Source organism: Dipteris shenzhenensis, chromosome 2 (assembly GCF_047967505.1).
Source record: "Dipteris shenzhenensis isolate YYH24624 ecotype China chromosome 2, Dip_SZ_1.0, whole genome shotgun sequence".
Lineage (NCBI taxonomy): Eukaryota > Viridiplantae > Streptophyta > Polypodiopsida > Gleicheniales > Dipteridaceae > Dipteris > Dipteris shenzhenensis.
The window spans coordinates 66288725-66305630 of NC_141597.1; the positions used below are offsets into that span (position 1 = coordinate 66288725).

General features: G+C 43.2%; 1 protein-coding gene across 5 annotated transcripts in view; it reads right to left on the minus strand.

The window, feature by feature from the left end:
- Window positions 1-713: 713 nt before the first annotated feature.
- The window catches only part of LOC147905201 (asparagine--tRNA ligase, cytoplasmic 1-like), a 98671-nt gene continuing 82478 nt past the window's right edge, over window positions 714-16906 (minus strand). For all 5 annotated transcript variants that reach the window (XM_087391028.1, XM_087391036.1, XM_087391032.1 and 2 more), the window contains 4 exons: window positions 9235-9299; window positions 1821-1950; window positions 1434-1492; window positions 714-1135 (listed from right to left, as the gene is read on the minus strand). In XM_087391028.1, the coding sequence (XP_087247154.1) occupies window positions 952-1135; window positions 1434-1492; window positions 1821-1950; window positions 9235-9299 (438 nt within the window). In that variant the 3' untranslated portion in view covers window positions 714-951. The remainder of the gene's footprint in view (window positions 1136-1433; window positions 1493-1820; window positions 1951-9234; window positions 9300-16906) is intronic.

Here is a 16906-nt window from a genome sequence, read left to right on the forward strand (position 1 = left end):
TGCACATGAGAGGAGCGGGGTCCAGGGCAACAAAGATAGAGGCAGCGATCTCAAACTCTTGGTGGGCGGGTTTGAGCACCACCTGAACTCTACACTGTTGGTCTGGACAGTTCTCTCTGACGTGAGTTCCACTCAGGGTACAATTCATCAAGTAGACTCTGGGTCGCTTAATTGCAGATACTACAAAGTGGCGGAGGGAGGGTTGCAGTATATTTTTCGCATTGAAATTTTCCCTTTTATAGAGATTTTGCATTGAAATTTTCCTTTTTATAGGGATGTGGCACATGCAACTAATGTGAGATGAGGTCGTGATTATGCAGGCATCTTCCCTGCGGATTGAGGTGCCCCTGGAGTTCAGTTCCTACTAGTATTAGCTTTTGAGTCATTCCTTTGTGTATAGCTCAACGCTGAGCACCTTTTTGTATAGCCACATCTTTACAGAAAGACAGGTGGAGAACACTCAGAAAACAGGGGCCATAAGCATGCACCTTCTAGCACGAGAAAAGTGCAATGTCCTATTGATTAGAAAGGCAACTGCAAAGCCCAACGTGCAATGCTCAGAGCAATAGGAGGTAACAGCCATCAAGAAAGCAAGGTACATATTGGCATACAAAATCGTCTTCACAAAAATTCACGATGACATCAAAACCATCACTTTGAAACACTGCTAGCTACCAGAACGTAAGGAGCATTGCAAGGAGATGCTATCTAAATTCACTCTTAGCAGCTTATATCGAATTATTTTGGAGTCCTGTACAAAAATATCATATGCAGACTATATTCACTGATTTGACTGGGTAATAGAATATGTGCATGAATTTAATTTCATCTCATCACTGCACAAGAGAGGGAACGAATAGATACTCCATAATCAGAATGTGCAAAATTCAGAATATGTGTGAATCCTCTTCTGCAGCCCCCAGTCTTGGCATCCCTCATAAGTTTGGACATTTAAAACTCTGCTTTGCCAGGATATCTAGGGAAGGGAATGCAGTCTCTTATATTTTCTATTCCTGTTGCAAAAAGTATCATTCGCTCAAATCCAAGGCCAAATCCTGCATGTTTTACTGTACCAAACTTGCGTAGCTGAAGATACCAATCATAAGGTTCCTTTGGTAGTCCTAACTCAGACAATCTGTAAAATTGTACATGCAGGTGTCACGTCAGCCTTTGTGTGCATGTCCTAACACAAGTACAAGCAAGCTGTACACCTACACACAACTCTGTGTGTGTGTGTGTGTGTGTGTGAGAGAGAGAGAGAGAGAGAGAGAGAGAGATGGAAATCTTATTAATGTCTTCAGAAGACCAAAATGGCCTATGAGACACGGGGCCTCGGTAGGTAGAGAGAGAGAGAGAGAGAGAGAGAGAGAGAGAGAGAGAGAGCATTGCACAAAATTCCAAGCAGACCTCACTCTCTCTCACACACACATTACCTTTTCTCCAGCACGTCAAGCCGCTCCTCCCTCTGACTTCCGCCCACCAATTCCCCCACCTTCACAGAATGAGACAATGTTAACATCTTTATCAACACTGCCATCAAAGGCACCTGATTTGCCGACTTCAATACTCCTACAAATTTCTATTACGTAAATTCTGCATACCCAGAATAGCCTCTCCATATAAATGTTTTACTCCCTTCCCCTTTGTTAGCATCAGTCAGTGCTACTTTAAACAGTCTCACTAAAATTGCCTAGTGTTTGAAATCCTGGTTCTTTAAGCATTACGAGTAACATATCCATAAAATCAAAAGATTTAGCCTATATTTCCTCTTGCTTTTACCCAGAGTATTGATGTCTGAACAAGAATGGAAACAAACTGACCTTAGGGACAAGCACATCCATAGCAGCCACTGTTCTACCATCATCATTGAGGCGCATGTAAAACGCTTTTATCTCTTTTGGGTAATTGTAAACTATAACCGGCTTCTTGTAGACTTCCTCAGTGAGATACCTGCATCAATGTTCAAAAACAATTGAGCTTCTATCCAGCCCACAGCTTAGAACACATAATAAGTGTGAAAGTTCAGCATCTTTTAAGCACACTTATTACATGTATTACTGTAAACATACCGAACACCAATCAAGTGTTTCGGACGTAGAAGGAATCATCAGACTGTAGAATGCCCTCATTGTGGCAACCCCACTACTTTCCAACCAATCTGTCAGGATTGTGGCAATGGCCATTATTGTATGGATTGTCCCCTCAAACCCAAGCCCCCACAATCGATGCTGTTAGCCTGATTTTTACTCATTATTACAATTATTTTATGGGTGTACAACCCCAAAAGAAAAAAAAAGTTGCTTCATCTTCCACCATGGGTATTCATCTTTACAGGTTAACCGATTATCTTGGCACATCATAGTAGGGGTTGAGTTTTTATCTAATGTAATAACCAAGCCTGCATTGCCTCATAAATGAATTGTTATGGCTCATTCAAGCATGAGCATATTGACATCAAGTACCACTTAATCCAAGTGCAAGATGGCCAGCCCCAAAATGATATATTGTTCCACAAAGGACAATGAAGAAAGCATGTTCACCAAGGCATTACCGAAGGACAAGTTCCTTCTCTTTTTTTTCATATCAGCAATCCATGGGACACTTGACCAATCCAAAGGGGCAGCTCTGGCTTCCATGCAACCTACTTCTCAGGACCCCAGCTCACAGCATAAGTTCTTTCTTTATGGGTACCTTCTGGATATTCAAGATAGGTTACTTGTTGACAGGAGGTTGATAACGAATATATGTATAAACTCATCCTAGTATTTGATTCTATATCATTGCAACCATTTTACATTATGGGGGACAAAGGAAAGCTGGGACAATGTCCTCATTGGTTGTAATCATTTTCTTTTGGTTGTATGTCAGACACTAGATTACTCTTCCTATCCTTGAAAAACAGTCAGGCAAGTGAACTGAGCTCCCTGCTTCCCCCTCCCAGCTGGCCTCGCCAGCCATCCCGCCCCTCTTCTGCAGACATTTTCCTACGTTCTTCCCCTCCTCTGCCCTAGACTCTGCTTTAGAGTCTTCCACTGGATTTTTTGGGCCTTTGAATGCCCCTTCTAAATTTCTTTCCCCCTGCCCAGCCTCCAATAGGTGCTGAGGCTGTTCACATCCCGCTAGACCAGCTTTGGCTGGCTTCTGCTGCCACATGGGACATTCAGGCCATCCTCAAGGCCACGCTCTGCCCACCTTCATTCAGAGCCCCCTCAGAGCTGTTCGCAGAACAGCTTTGGTTAGGGGCTCATGTTCAGCTGTAGAGGCTATTTGTCACTGCCATTTGGGCCAGCCAGCTGCTGGAGTCGAACCTCTTCTGTGGGATTTGTTTGTGCCAAGAAGTCCCCTCTTCTCTGCCAGTCCCTTCAGCCCCCCTTGTCTCTCTTCTTCCGTCGTCTTTCACCAGCCCCTGCCCTCCCCTTTCTCCTTCATCCCTTCCCTCTGTGAGCAGTTAGCAAGAACCACCTGAGAAGTTCCACATGGTTTCATAGTGACCCCTTATGTCTGGCCAAAGGAGCTCTTATGGAAGCAACCTCGAATTCGACTCCCTATTGTATCTCGTTTTCTCCTCGGCACAAGAAGCAAGTTAAGCAAGCAATACAAGTGCTAGATGACAAAGAACATCATCACCCTACTCACCGTGATTGGGTACGAATGAGCCTTGCATTAGGTCCTGTTCATGATCTATGGACATGGAGTCTTCCTAATACAATTAGGAAACATAGAGACCGTCCAAAAACTGCTACTAGGGTCCCTGATCTACTTGCGCCCACATTTTGTTTTCTTTGTTCCATGGTACCATGGTTTTATGATTGACAACATGGAGACGCGCCATCAGATCCCTAGATTCCTAGTGACCCTTTGATTCTCGGGTTTGCCACAACAGTAGAGGTCGTCCTTTGTTTAATTGGTATGAAGCTTGGTGTTGTCTTGGACCCCCCCACAAGATGGCAGCCTCAGTCCTTTTGCATGATCATGGAGTACAAAAGGTAGACTTGGTTGTTTCAGGACCGTTCTAATTGATATAGCAACTTATGGGAGTAGAAGGATGGCAGAATCACATAACAAATGGAATCAAGTGTAAAGCTTGTCGAAAAGCTTCAAACTTAGTATCATGGAATTGCCTTGGTGAACACATCTACCACATTGTCTTGTGTCGAAACATAAGGCAAGTAAATATCCCTTACTGACAATCTCTCTTTGACATAGTGATAATGAACCTCAATGTGCTTAGTACCCGCATGAAACATTGGGTTATGTGCAATGGCTAAAGCACTCTAACTGTCATAATAGATCATTCCACCGTGACTATAAAAGCTGCCCTATACTCAACTTCACAGATAGAAGTAGCAACTATAGACTGCTTTTGTTGAACAAGATATCCATGAAGCTCCAGGTATAAAACAGTTGCCATTGTGTGACACTCTAGAGTCATAGCATCCGGCCCAATCACTATCTGTGAAAGCATGCAAGATAAGTGAAGAATCATGGCCATAGATAACACCCAAACCTTAGAGTACCTTTCAAGTATTAGAAGACACGCCTCACAGCCTGCCAATGCCGTGTATTGGGACTATGCATGAATCTGCTCAACAGTAGTATCAAATGGCTCAACAATAGCATCCATGGAGAAACAGAAACTAGGCTCAATAGGTGTAGAAACTGGTTTCCAGTCCTCATATTGAAATCTCTGTAAGAGCTGTCCAATGTCCTTGAACTGACTCATCATAATAACCTTCTCAACCTGAGCAAACTGAATGCCAACATAATAGTGCAGCTGGCCCAAATCTGTCATAGTGAATGACTGCTGCAAATCAGCCTTAAAGGCTGCAATATGCTCTGTGAAGGGTCCAATCAAGAGCATATCATCCACATACAAAATCAGGATCAGCAAGTCAGCGTCACGCATGTGAACATAGAGAGTGCTCTCTGTAGGGCTATTCTGAGATCAAATGTGCATAAATTTTGCCATAACAAGCCTACAGTGCTTGCTTCAAACCATATAATGCTTTGTGCAATCGGCATACCTGATTTTAACACCCCTGACTTCATAACCAGGAGGTTCAGAGACATAGACCACCTCTTGCAAATCTCTATGAAGGCTGACAGTTTTGATGTCAAGCTGATGCACTTGCCAATGATGATGGGTTGCTATGGCAATGATGGGTGCACCTAATCAGCACAATGCATGACGTGGGTGCAAAGTTTCCTCAAAGTCGATTCCCAGCTATTGAGCATAGTCTTTTGCAACAAGGCAGGCCTTATAGCGGTCCACACTGCCATCAGCCTTCATTTTGAGTTTATAAAGCCACTTATTGCCTATAGCATGCTTGCCTTTAGGCAAGTCACACAACTCCAAAGTATCATTCAGATGTATCGAATCCAACTCCGACTTCATAGCATCCCATCCCATCCTTGCTCATGATGAGAGACGACCCTCGTGCGGCCTGGCAATGGCTCAGCTTGTTTGCTGTTCTTTAAGGTATCTAACAGCCATCTACTTTCTCTCGTCTTATGGCAGCCCTCTCTTCAATCACATCTTGATCCATGGTGGTGTGCTCAATAGTAGGCATGTCAGGCTATTAATCAGATTCAGTATGTGGCTGTAAAGGACCTACTTGTGGCTGAGTGAAGCCTCCATGGGCTCATCAAAATCTGATGCAGACTTGAACAAAGGCAATGATGTGTCAAATATGTTAGAAGCAACAATAGTTGGCTACTTTTGACAGTCCCACAAAGGCATGACACAGTTTTCAGCAAAGACAATATCTCTCCTAATGATAACTTTGCCTGTACTAGGCTGATATAACCTAAACCCTTCGCTTTCTGAGCTGTACCCAATGAACACAGCATGTCGACAGAACATGTGCAAATGCTAGACATTTGAACACAGTCACATGAAAGACAACCTGCTTACGACCTGCCCACGCCTCATAAGGTGTGATATACTTTAATGCCCTAGTTGGTGACTTCAACACCACACATGAGAGAGTCCAACAACTTCCCTATCATACACCAAGCCATCTCCATCAAAGTTCTATTCTTTCGTTCTGCAACACCATTCTGTTGTGGTATATATGGCACTATACAATGATGTGGAGATGCTAAAAATCAGCAAAGTCATGGGACATGTACTCACTCAGTGCAGAGTGTGTAGCTTGTGTATGCTCTCATTCTCGACTATGGCAAGAAAATGCTTAAAGCATGCAAAAACATCTGACTTGGATTTCTAAGGGTAAACCCAAATATGCTTGGTGAACTCATCCACAAAGAGTAACAACATAAGGATATCCCCCGATAGATGTTGTCGGCGTTGGTCCACACACATCACTGTGAACCAAGTGCAACTTATGAGATACACCAACACTCCCACCTTTTGAAAAAGAAGAGTGGTGCATTTTCCAAGTAGGCGCCCTTGACAAGCGTGTTTGGACAATGCATGCATCTTTGGAAGATCGACAACCATATCCTGTGAAAGCAATCCTACCAAGCTGAAATGTCAAAAGCGCTCATGCCACAAATGAGTATCTAAAAGCATAGAACCCTCTACTAAAGTGCCGTAGTGTCTATCTCTCTATAATAAAAATCTAGTCTATACAGACCCGTGTCAATGTCCTAGTGATAACAATGCTGCTAAAATCATAGACCGCACAATGTAACTGTCAAAGATAACTCTATATCTAGGAGCTATAGCTGAAATGGATATGAGATTTTCTTGATCCCTGGAACATACAAAACATATTGTAGAGAGACAGGATCACTTGATGCTGTAGTAAGTTCAACTTACCCAATGCCCTTCAGGGCATAAGATGCATTATTAAGACAAGTCATTGTGCCCCCCTTCAATGCATCATGCAGAGAAAGAAACAGCTTCTTGCAAGAACTGATGTGCTTAGAAGCACCACCGCCAAAGTACCATGTGCTGAGTTCATCAGAAACTACCATGCAAGCTTCTTGAATGGAAGGACTATACTGGAATGGAACCACAAAATCCCAACATGATGAGCCACATTGGCTCATCCTCAGGAGAAGAGGAAGCATCTGTAATTGCAATTCTTCTCGACTCAATGCACTTTTGGCTTTCAAAGATATCATGACCTGGTTTCAATTGCATCTCTTCTTTTTCTTCTCTACATTTTTGTTGGCATCCGAAGTACCACCATGTGCTTGTGTTTACCACTAGGCTTTGCTATTTTTCCATTACCCTTATGATGGGTAGCAAAAGCCTGATCACCAAAGATATGGGCAACCCCAACCATTATAGCTTTGATCAATAGTCACTCTCGTGTTGCAGGACTGCAGGAGGATCCAAAACAACAACCATTTGGAGGAAAAAACTGCAGGAGGCTCCAAAACAGGTCACAAGCGTGCAAAACAGCTGCTGCAGGTGGCAACTGCACCTGCAGGAATGAACTACAGCAGTTACTCTCCTTTTCTCGTGACAGGTATGCTCCAGGACAAACTGGAATGCACAGGGCAGAACCTCAGCTCTGCTCTCATACCACTGTTAGTTTGCTGGGAAGCAATGGAGCAGGAAAAACTGAGCTAGAGAGCAAAAAGTGAGTTGTGTATGTTATTGCAGCAGCACAAGAGTGCAACAGAAGTATAAGTGAAGTGATGGCACATCACTTTTTGGTCTAACCCTAAAGCTCTAGCGCGGTCAAGCCATGGGGCAAATTTTTAATTTATAAGATTGACTTTCTGCTAATGCGACATGCGCAATATCACAGGAACTAACCTACAAAGGCCATACCAAAGGCTGAAACCTATCAAGGAATATATCCTCTACGAAGGAAACTAACCACACTAATAATCTATGCTAGCTTATGGTGCAATGCAAAAGCTTAACATCATATATGCGACATGCCACATATCATTCTAGAGACTAGGATTTAGTCTTAGCAAAGCCTAGGACTTCATTACCAAAACCCTACATTTCTTTGTTCATCAGCATGTGCAATTCAATCTTGAATTCCTTCAATGGTTGTGTTTATATTCTCACCATTCTTCAACCTACCATATAAAATGTATGTCTCCATATTTTATATATGTCTACATGAATTAAAGATCATGCCCGAACTCATCCTCTAATAGCAAAAAGATAGGGCAATTTCAACCTCATGGGAGTCACCCATAAGAAAATACAAGAACTCTAATACTACCTACTATGATATCCCCATTAACATCAGCTACACTCAATGGTTGTGAGCATCCACTCATACAAGGGTCTTTGTACTGGTGTTCTTTCAAAGCACCAAAGACAAACTGTTAAGAGATGGAACGAGAAGACTAATCCAAAAGTAGTCTACAATCATCACACACATTGATACGTCGCTCATGCATGGATATGAAGGGATGCACCCGACAAGTGGTGACCCTTGGTATCTATAAGCAACTAATATATCCAGCCATTGTTTTTCGAGGGGGGGTGTGTTGTCAATGGTCACCACATGCTCTGTGTAGAGAGGTATTGCTGCAACTATTGTTTTTCTTCTTTTGGTTGGCCTCATGGTGGATTGTTGGCCTGATTCCTATAGTTGTGACTAGGGCTTGGGCTCAAGATTGAGGTCTTGTTCTATAATGGGGCCTAGTAGGGGAAGAGATAAAAATGGGATTAGTTGATGAAGCTAGAGTGGCAGAAGAAGGCAGAGCTACAGCAGTAGATGAAGTGGTGGAAGGGGTGGTGAGGCGAGTAGGAGTGGTGATGCTAGTCGTTGCTTTAAAAATAATGCAGTGTGATTGATAACATGACAACTCTAGTGCAACGACTCACTCACCCTAGGCTACCATTGAGAGTATAGTCTGATAGCTGATAGGGCAACACACCAATAAAAGAAACAAGAACATATTCAATATCATCAAGCTGCCATTTGGACAAAAACTGAGGTAGGGTTTGCATGTCTGCTCATACCATGAAAGATACAACTAGATAAAGCTAGGAACCAGCCAGAACTCATCCTCTACACACAAACAAGAAGTGAGGCCTCAATCTCATTAGTGACCACACAGACAAAGCGGACTAGGGCAATATAAGCAAACTAATGATCACTTTTTTGGGAATCATATGATAAGCCTCTCCTTGTGAGCCCGAGTGAGCTAGCAAGAATCCAGAGGACACCCTCCAAGTATGTCTTGTTGGAGATATTAACAATTTGTTTCTTTTGGATATATTAACAAATTCCTAAAAGGCAAAAGAAACAGCCAATTACAAAACAATTTGACCTACAAAACAATTACCTTTCATGTTCAGATGCAAGATCGATTCCCCAATTCACCTCATTCTCAAACTTTTGATCGGTCACCTAAAATATCAGAGAAGGCTTGGCAGTCAGTTCTGAAAAGATGAAACAAACAAACCTGCACTCCAAAAATCTAACCCAACACATATAATTTATGATAATTTACAAAGACAAAAAATGGTTCAATCACATTTTAAACAACCAAAAGAGAAATATGAAATCTTTGCATGAAATCAATCATCGAGATCTAATCATAACAAATTCACTCATAGTTTCATTCAATACGAGTACCATTGATACACTCTAAAAGCATGTCTTCTCAGACATACATATTCCCCCAATCACAGAAATACCAGAAGAATCCATGCGTCTATATTTAAGTCTATACAGGATACATTATGTTTACCATGATTTAAGTTTCTGACTTCAAACTACTATTTAAAGACCGTGTTAAAGTACCTTCCAAATATACCATTCTTACCTCACAAACTACTGCTGATTATAGCCATGGACTGCTGATTATAGTTGGCTGCTCTATGGCATTGGTATCTCTACTTTCAGCGTAGAATGTCATCTCATTTGTTTGCATCTCTGTCAAGAACCCTTTTTGCATGTCTCCTATCCATGCTGCGCACTGACCGAACACATGTTTGCATTATCTACATTGACTCTCATGCATGGGCTGCATAGGCCTTTGTTCTGCAGAGAATGACTTTCCATGGCCTGCAAGGCACTAGGCTAGCTCCCTTGCAGGAAGGTACCAATCTGACAAACCTGCTGCTCTAATGTCAAAGGAGTGGCTCAAGATAACGGTCGATGATGAGGCTGATATTGTGTCCAGATGTCAATGGAGAGGCTTGAGAAAGAAAGAAAGATACATTAACGTCCACGGGAGACCTCGTGGGCCTATGGGACAAAGCGCACAGAAAAGCGAACTCATACAAGCCTCAGTGAGCTGAAGCAAAGGGTATGCTAGGACCCTTGCTGAGTACTAATCTATGCTAACAGAATCATAATCATAATCATATCATATCAATCAATCTATCCAGGGGCTGGGACGAAATCGAAGCCTGGTACAGTGATGGCTCCCTGGTGGGCTGCGAAAATATCTCGTATCTGCGTCTGTTGAGCTGTCTCGAGCTGTGGCGGGGGGCGCAGTCTCCTCGCTCTTTGGACTCTCTAGGCTATGTCTAGAGTCATCCCTCGTCTTTGTCAGTCTCCTCTGAGAAAAGCTGTGATTGGTCAGACCTCAATAGAGTGTACTCGGAGTCCGGAAGAATGTGTCTCATTCAGCATCCCTTGAACTAGGGGTAAGTACTGTTCCCAGCAGAACTGAGCATCCGCAACATAGCATTTCTGAATATCAAATGCTAACTTGTTGTCGGCTTCTGACTGCGGATGAAAAATGCTGGAGAAACTGAGCTTGGTACCAAAGTTGTCGAACAGGGCTCTCCAAAAATGACTGATAAACTTGGAATCCCTGTCGGACACAATGATACGGGGCATGCCACACATCGGATACCACCATCTGAGAAATAAATGAGCTGTGTCCTGTGCGTCAATGGTACCTTTGCATGGAATCAGCATGACAAACTTGCTAAACCTATTCATGATGGTCACGCTAGTGGAAGGTCTATAACAAAATCCATGCTAATTTGCTCAAAGGGTTGGTTTGGAATCTCAAGGGGTAGGAGTAATCCTGGTAGCTTCCCGTGAGATCCCTTCCCTTGCTGGCACACCTGGCAATGAGACACATATTGATGAACATCACTGCGTAAATGAGGCCAGAAAAACTTACTGTCTATATTCTTGAGAGTAACCGCAACGCCTCTTTGTTCGCCTGCTGGAGAATCGTGCATATCATGGATGGTAGCACAGTATGAGGGCAACACACCAAGTCGTCTTTTGAAGAATAACCACCCGTTATGTATCGCATAGTCGCCTGGGCGTTCGTCGAGCATTACTTTGTACCAAGGTGTCTGGAAATCTGCATCCATGTGGTACTGGTTGCGCATCTCCTTGATAGAAGACTTCTGGACTATGGAAGTAGAGGTGATCATTCCTCCTCTTCTGCTAAGAGCATTTGCCACAACGTTCTCTGATTCGGGCTAATACTCGATCATGCCGCCAAACTGCTGAAAAGTCTGGCTCCATCTAGTTTGTCGATCAGACCACTGAGCGGCGGGCATGTTCTGAATCCACCGCAAGGCCTGATGATCTGTGCGAACTATTGTGAGAAAATGCAAGAGAGCAAGAGTGAGCAAGATGGAGAGTGAGCTGAACATAGTTCACTCCCAAAGTGTACTGAACTGAAGTGACTGAAGTGAAGTACAAAGAAAGAGATAAGGGTTTTGTCTAAGTGACAAAACCCTATCTAATCACTAACCGTAGTTGGAGATTAGACCATGGTCAGGGGGAAAAACCTCTAAGAGGGAAAACTGTCCTAACTCACTTATTACATTTTTTTTTTTTTTTTGCAAAAAGAGACTTCTATTAAGTATTAAAGAAAAACCGTTAGAGCAAGCTCCATACGGGATACATCATGCAATGCACGAAAAGCTCAAGAGCCAAAAAGAAAGGATTGAGGCTGAAAGTGCCATCTCAATCCGGTAGAAGCCTCCGAGAAAAAGGGAGAACCCCTCCAAACTCGAAGAAAAATAGTCCTTCTAGAAGAGGCTGCCCGTGAAGAACCCTGCATGCTAGCCCATATGGCTATCAAGGTGTGAACCGTGTCAGTCCAAATACCCGTGAACACCTGTAATGGGTGTATCTGGGTGCCATCCAAGGCCTCAGTACATCTGGCTCTCCAAATGTGCCAAGAGGAAATGCTAGCCAAAATCTCCCAAGAGGTGTCCACTGAAACATCACTTATTACATTAGATTGGCCACTGCCTAGAATATAATAATAATTCTAACACCCCCCTACAGTACAAATGTGGTTTACAAGGTAGTGATCAATCACCAAAAGGAGATAAGTTTAGGGCACTGCGAAACGCCTCAAACTTCTCGCGTCCAAAAGGAGATAAGTTTAGGGCACTGCGAAACGCCTCAAACTTCTCGCGTGGAAGTGCTTTGGTGAAGATGTCTGCAACATTGTCATGTGTTGACACATAGATCATACTGATCTCCCCTGCATGCAACTTCTCTCTGACATAATGATAATGAACCTCAATGTGCTTCATGCTCCAATATGAGACGAAGATCAGCGAACAAACGTCGCAGCCAAACACACTCAATTGTCGATGTGAAAGCTGCCTTGTACTCAGCTTCACACGAGGAAGTAGCCACTGTAGATTGCTTCTTGCTCAGCCAAGAAATACAAGTGTTGCCCAAAAAGAAACAATCACCACTAGTGGACTGTCTGGTATCATAGTCTCCAGCCCAATCTGAATCACTGTAAGCATGCATCTGCAAGTCACCCCCCCGGGAAACATCAAGCCAAAAGACTTTGTGCCTTGCAAATATATGAAGATGTGTTTTACAGCCTGCCAATGTGTTGTCTTTGGGCTGTGCATATATCTGCTCACCTGAGATACTGCATACTGAATATCGGGCCGTGTATTGCACAAGTAGATGAGGCATCCAATAGCCTGGCTATAAAGTGTGACATCCACTGATTCACCAGCATCATACATAGTAAGCTTCAGCCCCGGATCCATGGGAGTGGCAATAGGCTTACAATCATGCATGTTGAACCTATCCAAGAGCTTCTGCACATACTTGGATTGAGACATGACGATGCCACGCTTCTTTTCTATAAACTAGATCCCCAAATAAAAATTTAACATGCCCAAATCTGTCATGTCAAATTCAGCTTTCAAATCTGCAATTATATCCTCATTTGACCCCATGAGCAACATGTCATCTACATAAAGAATGATCACCAAAATATCCCCCCCATCCTTCTTGATGTAGAGGGTGTTTTCCGTAGGACTATTGTGTAATCCCACTTGCCAGGAATGCATCTATCTTGGCATACCATGCATGTGGGGCTTGTTTCAGCCCATATAAAGCTTTGTTAAGCTTGCAAACCTGAAGTGCATTGCCAGAAAGTTCAAATCTAGGAGGTTGCTTGACATAAACCTCTTCCTGCAAGTCCCCATTAAGGAAAGCTGTTTTTATGTCCAATTGATGGACATTCCACACAAAATTTGCAGCCATTGCAATAACTGACCGTATGGTGGTCATTCGGGATGTAGAAGGTATGGTGGTCATCCGGGATGTAGAAGCAAAAGTCTCCTCATAATCTATGCCCTTCTTCTGTGCATAGCCTTTGGCAACCAGCCTTGCCTTGTACCTGTCAATAGACCCATCTAGCTTCCTTTCCACCTTGAAAACCCACTAAGTACCAATGGCATGCTTACCTGGTGACAAATCCACGACATCCCAAGTCTGATTTTTCTCTATGGACTACAACTCATTGTGCATGGCATGCATCCAATGCACATTATCCTTTGCTTCTTCAAAAGAGTCAGGCTCCTCTTCATCAAGAAGAGTCCCTGCATAAGCTGTCTCAACTGAAAGAGCCCCCCCTGCGTGCCTTACTGCACTAGGAGTCCTGCCACTCTCCTTGAGAATCTGTAACAACCAATTCGGGACTATTTTGGCTGCATGTATCTCTTGAATCTCTTGCCTGACAACTTCATCCACACCCTGTGGATATACAAAATCAGCTGGTGGTTGAATCGGGGCATGTGGATCAAGAGGAGGTTGCTGTAAGATTTTCAGCGAGGGAACCAAATGCTATAGGAAGCATCACCTCAAACACATCATCTGAAGAAGCTGGAATCTGAAATTCAGCATGTGTATGTGCTGAATTTTCAGAGAATATAACATCTCTACTACCAAAAATCTTGCGTATAGTAGGATTGTAAAGACGATAGCCTTTGCTTTGTGAACTATATCCCACAAAAATGCATTTAAGTGCCTTATCTGACAACTTGTGTCGACACTCCACAGGCACGTGGGCATATGCAACACAACCAAAAACTCTGAAATGGTCCACCAAAGGCTTTCTCCCATGCCATGCCTCATAGGGAGTGACTGCCTTTAAAGCCTTTGTGGAAGCCCGATTCAAAATATAGTTTGCACACATGAGGCCTTCAAGCCAAAACCTGTTAGGCAACTTCTTACTTGTAAGCATGCATCTATCCATCCATCTCCATGGCAATGCGATTCTTCCGCTCAGCTTTGCCATTCTGTTGAGGTGTAAGCCTCACTGTAAGCTGATGCGAGATACCTTTCTCCTTAAAAAATGCCTCAAATTCATGAGACATATACTCTCCCCCTCGATCTGTGCGAAGTGTCAGCGCCTTGAGTCCTGTCTCATTCTCAACCATAGCCACAAAGTGTTTGAAATGCATAAACACTTCTTATTTTGCCTTGAGACCATAGACCCAAGTGTAGTTGGTGGAAGTCATCTATGAATATAACAAAATAGAGATAACCCCCAAAAGCAGGTGTCCTCATGGGACTGCGGACATCACTGTGAATAAGCTGTAATTTCCATGTAGCTTTCACTGCACCATCCTTTTTGAAGGAAAGTCTATGCATCTTACCAAGGATGCAACCTTCACATGCATGAGGAGGAGACGACTCTAAAGGAGGCAATGTATCAACCATATCATGAGTCTAAAGTGTCATTAAGCTGCCATAGCTCATGTGCCCATACCTGGCATGCCATAACTCTGCATTATGCATTGCAGCAGTGAGAGTGCGCACTGATAATGCAAGATCGGATCTTTTTTCATATAAATCAAGCTGAAAAAGACCCCGATACAAAGTGCCAGACAACATCAAAGCATAGTCATTCTCTTTGTCTCTGACTACGCACTTATCATCATCGAAAACAACCTGAAATCCTCCTCTATTGAGTGAGGACACTGAAAGCAAATTCTTTTTTATGCCTGGCACAGAGAGAACATCTGAAATTCTGAAGTCTGTGCCATCAGTGGATGTGAGAATAATGTCTCCCACTCCACACACAAAATAAGAAGAATTATTTGCACAAGTCACCTTCTTTTTTTGTAGGTGGTGGGTACAGACTCTTCTTGGAAGTGATGCGCTTTGAAGCACCGCTATTAAAATACCAAGTATTCAGTGTCTCATTGACACTGAGAGAGCATGCATCCTTTGAAGGATCATAGCTGCAAGTCAGAAAAGCATAAGGGCCATCATCATTAGTGGTTGTAGCATTTGAGCTACCGACTGAAAAATCTGAAGTGCAAGACAGAAGCATAGTGCTCTTCCACAAAGTTGGCTGCAACATCTCCCCCATCATGAGAATGAGGAGTTGATGCATCTGACACAGCCATACCTGAATCCCTTTGCTTCTCTTTGGCTATGCCCTTCTTGCATTCTCCAATATAATGACCTGGCTTCTTGCAATAATGACAAATGCCCTTCTTTTTCTACTTCTCTGCATCACCCTTTGCCTTATAAGAGGGCTATCCTGAATCAGCTTTATGCTGATGTGTGGGCTGATTGGCATGTGGCTTTTGCTGCCCTTTACCCTTGGGCTTGAACTTGGAAAGCATGGCATGCTCGCCAGCTCGGGTTGCCATATTTCTTCGAGTATGCTCCTCTTGCAACAGAAGTCCCACCAACTCGTCGAAAGAGAGAGGATTGCTGCCCCCCCTCAATGATAAATTCAGCGAGGTGTGGAAACCAAGATAGGACTCAAGAGAATTCAGAGTGGTGGTGATCATCTCTGAATCCGAAATGACTTCTAGCAATTGTTCCCTCAAATCCTGAAGCTTTGTGAGGTGAGAATTCATGGAATCTCCCTCATCGATACGCTTATGGGAAAGCTCTCGCTTCAGAAAGGAAATTCTGGCATCATTTCTTAGTGCAAACATACTCTCTAGTATCTCCCAAGCTGCCATAGATGTCTTGCATGACCGAATGTAAGATATAACGAACCTCTTGACAGAGAGAGAAGTCACTGAAAGAGCTTGTGCATCTTTAGAGTCCCATCTTTTTTGCTCTACTGTGGGAGCTCTTGGAGCGGCTGCTCCAACTACTTGTGCTGCATTTGCACCTCTACCCCTACCTCTAGCTGTAGGAGTGACAGGTGTAGCCACTGTATCCGGTCTTGCTTCATCTCCATTGACATAATCCCAAAGATGTCTGCCAACCAAGATATTGTGAACCGTGAAACTCCACAAAGAGTAGTTGGTGCCATCCAACTTATCCTCCTGTGTGAGAACTCCGAACACCTCATTGGGGTTGTTCTAAGCCCTTTTTGCCATATAAACTCAAAAAAGCACAGCAAACTGACAAAGTAAAATCCCTTTCAGGGATGCCAAATGCACAAGTAAAATCTGCCCACAGTGACAAATACTATCACAGCCTATCAAAGGCTCAAAATGCAGCAAAATGCTCTGCTTAATGCCCAAAAATTTGCAAAAAGTGGCCAAGTCTGCAAATTGACTCGTACTGAGTCCAAAACTGCTTGCAAACTTCCAAAATCCTCTTTTACCTCCAAAATTGCAACCCAAATGCAAAAGCCCCAATTTCTTGCAGGAAATTGCATACAAAAGAGGGCAAATGCTCTGAAAGCCCCAAATGTTGCACTAATTGCACTTTGCCTGTAAAAGCCCCAAATTTCACTACCAGATTGCAGTGCAATTGCAAAAGCCCCAAAATTCTCCAAAACTTGCAAACCTATT